Raw genomic sequence first — 9,874 nt, 5'->3', positions numbered from 1 at the left:
CTCCTCCTCTTTCTCCTTCACCTCCTGCTCCTCCTCCTCCTCCTGCTCCTCCTTCTCCTTCTCCTCCTCCTCCTCCTCCTTCTTCTTCTTTTTTTTTTTTTTTAAACTGGGGATCACACTCAGGACCTTACACTTGCCAGGCAGGTGGTTATGTCACTGAGCTACATCCCCAGCCCTTGTTTGAATGATGGCTATTTTTTTCTGGACTGAGATAGAATCTCAGTGTTGTTTTAATTTGTACTGCTCAGATGGCTAATGACACTAAACATTTTTTCATGTATTTGTTGGCCATTTGTACTTCTTCATCAGAGAAGTATCTATTCATTTCAGATTCATAGTTTTGATTGGATCTTTACATTTGGGGGGCCCTAACTTTTTGAGTCCTTTGAGGAGTAGCTGACAACATTTTTCTTATTCTATAGATTATCTTTTCACACTATAGTGCTTTGCTTTACTATGCAGAAGCCTTTTAGTTTAATGTGAGTTGTTTCTTGATTTTTGTTGTTATATATCTTCAAGAGTTTTACCTATTTTGTTTTCCAGTACATTTAGTGTTTCTATTTTATGCCCCCCTTTTTTTTTTTTTTTTGTACCAGGGATCAAACTCAGGACTTTGCACTTGCCAGGCAGGCACTTATTCCATAGTGTTTCTATTTTAATATATAGATCTTAAATCCATTTTGATTTTAGTTTAGTTCATGGTGAGAGTTACAGGTTTAATCTTTGGCAGGTAGGTAGCCAGTTTTTCCAGAACCATTTTTTAAAGAGCCTATTTTTCTTCTAAATATTTGGCTTCTTTTTCAAAGATAAGGTAGTGGAGTGTTCCTAAAGTTGTTTTTGCATCCTCTGGCCTGTTCCCTTGACCCACAGGATAATAACCATGTTGGATTTTTTTTTTTTAATCACTGTAGCTTTGTATAACTTGAAGTGGGGGATTGTGATGCCTTGCCCTTGTTGCCTAGGATTGCTTTGCTGTTCTAGGTTTCTTCTGGTTCCATATGAATTTTAGGATTGTTTTCTCTTGATCTGTGAGGAATGCTATTATTCTGATTGGGATTGGATTAAATCTATGTAACAGTTTTCCAAGTATAGCCATTGGTTCTACCTACCCAGGAATCGAGGATATCTGTTTTCTGTTGTCCTTTTTGATCTTATCTTAACAAGTGTTGTGATTCTCATTGTGCAAGTTTTTCACTTCCTTGCTTAGGTGAATTCCTAAATATTTACCTTTCCTTGATGCTGTTGTGAATAATATTGAGTTCCTAACTTCTTTCTCAGTGAGTTATATATGTACAGAATACTGTTGATTTGTGTGTATATTCATTTTATATCTTGCTACATTGCTGAATTTAGTTATTAATTCTAAGAGTCTTTTGGTGGCCTTTTTTGGGTCTTCTGTGTAGAGGGTCATGTTGTCTACAAATAATGATAATTTAATTTCTTTGCTTTTCTGCATGTCACCCCCCCTTTTTTTTTCTCTCTTGCCTGATTGCTCTGGCTAATGTTTTGAGAACTATACTAAAAAGAATGGTGATAGTGGATGTTTTTGTCTTGTTTCTGATTGTAGAGGGGAAGCTTTTTAGATTCTCTCCATTTAGTATGATGTTGGCCATTGGTTTGATACAGATGGCTTTTGCCAGATTGAGATGAAGACCTTCTATATATAATTTCAAGTTTTTTTCTTCAATGGATGTTGGATTTTGTCAGATGCTTTCTTTGTATCTATTGAGATGATCGTTTGAATTTTGTCTTTGCTTCTGTTTGTCTGGTATATTGCATTTATTGATTTGCATATGTTGAACCATCCCTGTGTCCTTGGAATGGTCCCTATTTGGTTATGGGGTGTGATCCTCGTAATGATTTGTTGAATTCTGTTTGCCAGGATCTTACTGAAGATTTTTATACTAGTGTTCATTAATGAGAGTGTTTATTACAGAGGTGTTTTTCATCTCTGTTCATTAAAGAGTTCACTAAAGAGATTAACATTTTCCTGGTTTGGGAATCAAAGGTGATGGTTGCTTCCTGGAATTACTTTGGGAGTACTATTTCCCTTTCAGTTTCATTAAAGAGTTTCAGAAGTGTCTGTGTTAGATTGTCTCTAAAGTTCTTGTAGAATTCATTGAGACCTGGGATTTTCTTAGTTGGTAGTTTTTAAAAATTACCTTTTCAACTCATTGTTAGAGTACAGGTTCTCAGAGTAGTTACCAGAGATCCTCTGGATTTCAGCAGAATCCATTATGATTTTGCTTTTTTCATTTCTAATTCCGTGAATTTGGGTCTTTTCTTTCTTTATTTTGCTAAAAGTTTGTCTATTTTGTTTATTCTTCCAACAACCAATTGTTTGATTCATTGGTTCTCTGTACTTTTTTAGACTCATTTTCCTTAATTTGTGGTCTTGATAATTTTCTTTCTTGTGCTAGCTTTGGATTTGGATTTTTTGGTTTTTTTCTAGGACCTTGGAGTACATTAGGTTATTTGAGTTTGCTTTGTTTTCTGATGCAGGAATTCACTGCTATAAACTTTTCTCTTAGGACTGCTTTTATTGTGTCCTATAGATTGTGGTGTGCCATATAGGCATTATCTTTTGATTTTAGGAACTGTCTAATTTCTTCCTTAATTTCCATTGATTATTCAAGAGGGTATTATTTGATTTCAATGTGTTGGTGTAGTTGTTCTGTAATTTCTTTTTTTGATTACTAGCTTCATTGTACTATGATCTGATGATATGCATGGGATCATTTTAGTTCTTTCTTTCTTTTTTTTCCCCCGGCACTGGGGATTGAACTCAGGACCTTGCAGTTGCCAGGCAAGTACTTATTCTACTGAGCTAGCTCCCTGGCCCTTCATTTCTTTTTAATTTACATAAACTGCATGATTAGGGTGAGGGCACCAGTGCCATGACTTGCACATTGTGGGTGCAAAGCCTTGCCCTCTAGCTAGAACCCCTCAGGGGATGTTTTGTTCTCCTCTGTGACCACTGCTCCCTGATCATGGCTGTCTCCGGTGCCTGTCTTTCAGTCACTGAGAATATAACACTGGGAGCCCTGAACTGAAGGTGCCCCTGTCCTGGTTTCAGACCATCAAGCCTTCCCTGGAGTGGCTACAGCCGAGCACTCTCCAGGGCTACAGTGGGAGGTTGGACTGGAGTCACTCCTCAACTGTTGCCTGTTGAAGTGCTCATGTAGGAGCAATGTCCATGCTCTCCCTATGGTTTAAAACGCGCACCTATGTGTTTTATCACCACATCTTTCCCTGAAGCCCTCTGGAGTCCTCCCCGGCCTTCACTTTGTCTCTGTAGATTTGGTCTCCCTTCTGCCAGAGCCATGAACTGGGAGCTGGGGTGAACATGAGGTTGTCCCTTTCCTTCTTCACATTGTGTGCGTTCTCTTTAGTTTCTCTGTCTGTTTTACTTTTCCTGTCAGGGGGAAATTCCCTGATTCCTGGGAATTTACTATTTTTCTTCTCCAAGTTATCGTTTTCCAGTGTCTGGATCCAGAACCTTGGCGAAGCTGAGTTATCATTGCTCTCCACTGCACCATTTTCCTGGAGGTCTCCGGTTTTTGTTGAGACAAGATCTCTCCAATCTTGAACTCACTATGTAGCCCATGCTGGCCTTGAACTTGTAGCAATCCTCCTTCCTCAGCCTCCCAAGTGCTGGGTTTGCAGGCATGTAGTACCACACCCAGCAGGAATCTCTCTTTTCATCTCTTGGTTCCTTATTTGTGCTTTTTTCGTACATAGATTATTTCCTACAAGATTAGGAAACTCAGAAAGGAGATAACCTTTTCCGTTGGTTCCAGCACACAGTTCGGGTTAGTACCTTGGTCCATGCTCTTCACCTAGCTTCCTGCTGCCTCACCTGGAGCAGCTGTGAGGACTGAAAGCCACAAGGTGTGAAAAGTGTGAAGGCCTGGTGTCTGCAGCCATCATGCTATGCTTATCACTAACTGCGGAAGGGCCAGGTGCCCAGGGACCCCGCCACTGGGACCCTTGCAGAGACCTTTGCTTCCATGGGTCCTCTTTCCATGTTTCCACAGGGGATCAAGCTTGAAGAGCAGAGGCCAGGACCCCAGAAGAACAAGGTTAGCTGGGTGGCTGAGGAGGTGGCCAGGTGGGCCTGGGTGGGAGGAGCTTGTGGAGGAGCAGTGAGCGTGCTGGGCTCACCTGCCTGGGGTCTGCCTAACTTCAGCACATGGACTGTGCCCTCCTTTGACTGGTGCTCAGTAGGCAGCAAAGTGGGCCCTGGCTCAGTGCCTTTAAGCAGCTTCAGAGTAGACTGGGGTAGAGGTGTCTGGGGAGACGCTGGGGTGGTGACTTGACTGACTGTGCCCCGCCCCGTTCTGTACCTGCACCTGCGGTGCTCAGGGAAGCCAGACTCCAGCGTTCATCTCCAGGTGCTATTTCCAGGGCCCGAGGGTGGAGCTTAGCACTTGAAGGTTAGCTCAGTTACCATAGAGGGCTGCCGACTGAGACCACAGCTTACTGTTTTAGCACCGTAGAGCACAAGCTGGTCTCACCAGGGAAGGCAAGGTCAGGACCTTCGTGTGCTGCACCCCAGCTCCTTGGGTTTGCAGTCAGGTTCTATTAATTTGGAGAGGACTCAGTGTATCTCAGATGTCAGAGCGTGGAGCTGCCCCCTGTTCTTCCATCTCATGTGCTTCCCCCGTAGTCTTGGTACAGCCTTTTAGGTCTCCAAACACCTCCCTAGACCCTAAGGAAGGACTTGGAGACAGAAATCTGGCTTTATGGGAGCTCTCAGAACTAATGGTGTTTTTGTCTGGTTTGTCTTGCAGGATGACTATATTCCATATCCCAGCATTGATGAGGTAGGACCCCTCCTGCTGAGGAGCCCGATCTGAGTCCCTTCTCTGGGGAGAAGATGGCTCTTCCCAAACCCCAGGGAGGAAAACCTTGGGCCTGGGACTCGCACTGAGGCCTCTTTCCATCTTTGCCTCTGTGACCTGAGACTGTCTATGTTTAAATTGGGGGTGTCTATCCAGCCTTGCAACCCCGGGTCCTGGGGTCAGCCAGTGAAGCTGGAAATGCCATAGGGTTCGCATTAGAAAATTGTGATACTGCTTTTGGCCTCAGATACTAGGCTCCTCTTGAACAGTGTGTGTGTATATGTGGCGGGGGCACCACTGGTGCTCTCTGCTTCCCCTGTGGTCTCAGGGCAGCTGCATGGTAAGACTCTCACTCTGCTTTCAGGTTGTGGAGAAGGGGGGCCCGTACCCTCTGATCATCCTGCCCCAGTTTGGTGGCTATTGGATCGAGGACCCGGAGAACGTGGGCACACCAACATCACTGGGCAGCAGCATCTGTGAGGATGAGGAAGAGGACGGGCTCAACCCCAACACCTTCGGCTATAAGCTCGAGTGCAGGGCTGAGGCCAGAGCCTACCGCAGACACTTCCTGGGGAAGGTGAGGCCCGAGGGGCCCCTGGGAGAAAAGAACTGCCAAGAAGGAAGCACCCTTGGGGATGCAGGAGTCTTGGCTCTGGCGCCCCTCTGTTATTTCTGCCACGTCTTCTCAGGGCCGTCCTCTTCCTTGCTGCTGCCTCTCTTGGAGAGATCTAATTGGCAGTGTCCTGGGGCTGGGCAGGTACAGTACAGAACCCCTGTGAAGGGTCCTTGTGAAGACATACCTCTCCAGAAGGTGCTGTGGAAGGTGGCAGGAGGGAAGTGTCGGGGCGGACTCGTAACTGTTAAGGAAAAGTATGTCCTTGAGCCTTGGAAACCTCTGTTTCCACCTGCATACTAGCTAGCCATCTCCATGACTGCGCTGAGACAGATCTTCTGAGTAGTACATGGACTGGATGACGTGCTGTGAGCCTCTGACTACTCCGAAGTGACAGATTTCTATTTCTTTAAATATAAGGTGTGATCAAAATGCACAGTGAATGCTAAAATAATGTTAGATATACTGCCTTTTTTTTTTTTAATTTAACATAGGGTCTCACTGTGTAGCCCAGGCTGGCCTCAAACTCCCAGTGATTCTCCTGCCTCTGCCTCCGGAGTGCTGGGATTACAGGTGTGCGCCACCATGCCTAGCTCACATTGGCATTAATCTCCCTCGAAATACTTCCCTTCGCTTTGAGCACACTAATTCCATTGTCCTTACAGCTTTCTAAAGCAGTTCTGGAAGTTCTTTATTGTGAATCTGTTTACAAAGTGTGATCTAAAATATAGCGCATGCGTCTGTTTTGTGCCATCCGATGGAAAGGCAGGTTTGCAAACACTGATGATGTGTCCTCATCCATCGCATTTGCCAGATACGGCACATGCAGCTCTGGTTCTTTCCTGCACTCAAAATGCCTGTGAAAGGCAAACACGTTGATTGGACTTAGGTCATGGAGGTGGCCAGGAGAGCACAACGAAAGACACTCACAGGAAGACTTTCAGAACTGCTTCAGAAAGTGGAAAAATGATAAGTATATTCAAGGGGGAGAGGAGGAATTTTGAGAAGGATCAATGGCAGTATGAGTTCTATTGTAAAACAAATGACAAAAAGCTACATTTGCTGTAGTCTTAGTGATGCCTCTCCTGATCTCTTCTTCAGAATTGCTGGGACTCCCCAGGTTGGGAAGGTTGATTCTGAAAATGTTTACCTTCAGTCAGATTTGGACTTTTTAGAGTCTCATTTGGAGGAGGCTGCAACCCAAACCACTGAACTACTGGGAGTCTCGTCAGTATACAGATTCCTGGGGTCCCACACCCCTTCAGGGGGCCTCTGTGTGTGTAAACTGTGCTCCCCGGGCCATACAGAGTACCTCTGCTGCTGAGGACCTCTGAGCTTCTCTTGAGTGAAGGTGCTGGGTTCCTTCTAGTTTTCTTTCCCAAACAGTCTAGGATGCTGAGTGGGCTCCCTGGGAGTGAGAAAGTCAGCTCAATATCTGCTGGTGAGGAGTTGAGACAGATGTGGGTTGGAATCCTCAATGATCCTCAATGTGTCACTCACTGGTTGTATGACCCTGAGGGGTGACTTAACTTACTTGGCCATTGGTTTCCCATTCTGTGTGGAATAGAGTGATGACCTCATCTCATCTCCTGCATAAGGTCTTGGCTAGCATTAGATAGGATAATGGTTATTAAGCACACAGCACAGCATCTGGCATATCCTGAGGTGTCTATTAATGTCATGGTTGTGGTCATGAATATCATGAAATGGCTGTGGCAGCAGCAGCAGCATTCTGTGCTCCCTCATTTCCATGGGGCTCCTCCTTCTTGGTGATGCAGTGGTTTTGGGGGACATTCCTGGAGGCTCCATTCATACCTGATTTTCTATTTCTAGGATCATCTAAACTTTTACTGTACTGGCAGCAGCCTGGGGAACCTGATCCTGTCCATCAAGTGCGAGGAAGCGGAGGGGATTGAGTACCTTCGGATCATTCTCAGGTGGGCTGTTGTACTGGTCCAGGTCACACCTTTTCCAGGTGGGGCTCCCTGGGGAGGGAAATACTGGTCTAGTCTGGTTGAGTTGGAGGGACCAACTTGCTGGAATGCTGGAGCTGCAGATAAAGTTGCCAGGCACGGAGACCCAGGTGTAATTTTCTCAAAGGTCACCTAGAACAGACACCTACCTGCCTCTTTTTATTATGAGAGACTGTGATGGGAAGTCACAGTCATTATGGGATCCTAAATAGAATAGAGATGGCTCAAGCTGAGACAACATGTCCATGTCTCGGAGAGGGCTGACCATAATACTTTCTGTGGTGACCACCATTGCAAGGCGGACCCCATAGAGTTCATTGTGTATGCTGGGTTCCTGAAGCTGGAGTGTGACAGGAGCCCTCATTTGTAGCAGAAGCCAGGACATTTCACTTGAGTATGAACTATTCAAGGTCAGGAATTGATACTGATTTTTATTTGGTTCAGCTAACATGCTTAAGGCCTAGTTCCTGTTCCCTACAGGCTTATATTTAGCAACAGGGGGGAAAAACCCACCAGAATTTAATTTAACTTAATTTTATTCTATTTTTGGTACCAGAAATCGAACTCAGGACCTTGCATTTGCCAGGCTAAGCTATATCCCTGACCCCAAAACAGGATCTTACAGTTTTTTAAATCAATTAATTAATTAATTAAATTTATTTTGCTATATTGGGGATCGAACTTGGGACCTTGCACTTGCCAGGTAGACACTTATGCCTCTGAGCTATATTCCCATCCCACCAAAACAGAATTTTAATATGTGTCACGAACATTATTAGTCTTCTGATCAGGATGCTATGGGATCCTAAAGGAATCTGTTCTTGTCCCTATTGAGGGGTCTTGGGGACACGAAGGCAGAAAAGCCAAGGGCTGGATGGTGTTTAGAAGTCTATTGTCAACCTGTGAAGTTCTCAATCCATACTTGTTGAAATAAACAAACAGGGGAAGGAATAAGAATATGTGACCTTGCTTTGGGAGCAGTGGGGCAGGAGAGCGTGGTTTGAGGAAGTCCTCAGCCACATCCCTCTGCAGTTTGCTTCTTATTCAGAAAGGAAGTGGTTGTCTTTTGCAGGGGCTCACCTGGGTAGACAGTATGTGCAAGGCGTGGAAGAGTCAAGTAAATAGCTAGAGGCAATTCTATGAAGGATTAATATAAAATTAATTTAAGAAACCAGGATAGCCTGGGATCTCTGAGTAAGTCACAACTGAACTCAAGGATCTGAGCCTCCTTCCCTAAAGCTGTCTAAAGCTGTATTCTACTAAAATGTTGCATCAAGATTGAAAGCAATGCCCACTTTGGTAGTTTTTTTAAAATTAGAATCTATGGAATAGTAGGACCAAACTGCAGGTGCTGAACTTCAGCTTCCCCTCCTTAGAAAGCAAAGCAATATGGAAATATGAAATAGAAGATTTTGGAAGGATCCCATACTCTTTAAGAGTGTCGGGGAGCCCCTCAGAGATCTTTCCATATTGAACTGCTTTTGTTGTATTGAGTCAAAAGCATTTGAAAGCAGTAACTTGGGGAGGCCAAAGGTAAGTTTAATTGTGGCTCTCTGTTGTGGAAAGCCAGTAGTAGGGTGGCAGAGGGAGGCTGTCCACTAGTAGGAAACTGGACAGTCACCTCATATACTTGGAATGGTTGGCAGGCCAAACTGGCAACCAGGCATAAGAAATAGGCTCCATGGCCTAGCAGCTCTACCAAAAAGAAAGAACTTATCCAGAGGTGAAATTCACTTGTTGGCAATGACTACCATCCCACCTTCTTCCCTCGTTTGCCACAGACTTCGGGAGTATTTCATTGATGTCTCAAATATATAACAACCAGATCACTAGCCTAATGTGTGCCTTGAGTTGCCAAATAGAGTCTATACACTGTTTGTATACATTTTTTTCTTGTACCACTAAATAAGGAGCCCCTGCATTTATTTGTTGTGCACTGTCTATTAGCTTTGCTCCTTTTTAAAATGGGGTTTTTATTTGAAATTTCTATTTTTAAAAATCTTGAAGTAATTCTTGGTACTAAATAGATTTAAGAATGTTTGAACCATGAAATAAAGACAAATACATTTTTAAAAGCAAACATACTACTAGATATATTCACTTACAAGTTGACAATAAAACTAGAAATTAAGAGAAAAAGAATATTTTTGAAAACCCATTTATAAATAAAAATCTCAATACTTTCATAAGTAATTTTAGGTCCGAAGGAAGAATTAAAGCTATAGTTGCAGAATATTTAGCAAGTAATGACCTTTACAATATTACACAAAAAAACCTTGAAGGTTTTAGTCAAAGCTGTATGTAGAAGAAAATTTATTGCCTTAAGTTGTTTTTTTTTTTCAAAGTTTTATTGATAAACAGCAATGAGACAGTTTCAAATCAAATCGGAAGTACAGTTTCAACAAATAATACACTGCATATATTCTTCTTAGTGGTTAATTGCT

The 9,874-nt window shown here is 43.5% G+C and overlaps 1 protein-coding gene across 6 annotated transcripts in view; it reads left to right on the top strand.

Moving 5' to 3' along the window:
• Rap1gap2 (RAP1 GTPase activating protein 2) overlaps positions 1–9,874 on the top strand; it is a 270,799-nt gene that overhangs the window by 191,865 nt on the left and 69,060 nt on the right. For all 6 annotated transcript variants that reach the window (XM_023719944.1, XM_023719943.1, XM_004635324.2 and 3 more), the window contains 4 exons: positions 4,038–4,082; positions 4,794–4,826; positions 5,209–5,421; positions 7,291–7,394. In XM_023719944.1, the coding sequence (XP_023575712.1) occupies positions 4,038–4,082; positions 4,794–4,826; positions 5,209–5,421; positions 7,291–7,394 (395 nt within the window). The remainder of the gene's footprint in view (positions 1–4,037; positions 4,083–4,793; positions 4,827–5,208; positions 5,422–7,290; positions 7,395–9,874) is intronic.

The sequence above is a fragment of the Octodon degus genome, unplaced genomic scaffold (assembly GCF_000260255.1).
Source record: "Octodon degus isolate 3935 unplaced genomic scaffold, OctDeg1.0 scaffold00072, whole genome shotgun sequence".
In the NCBI taxonomy this organism is placed as follows: domain Eukaryota; kingdom Metazoa; phylum Chordata; class Mammalia; order Rodentia; family Octodontidae; genus Octodon; species Octodon degus.
This window is presented reverse-complemented; position numbering and strand designations above follow the sequence as displayed.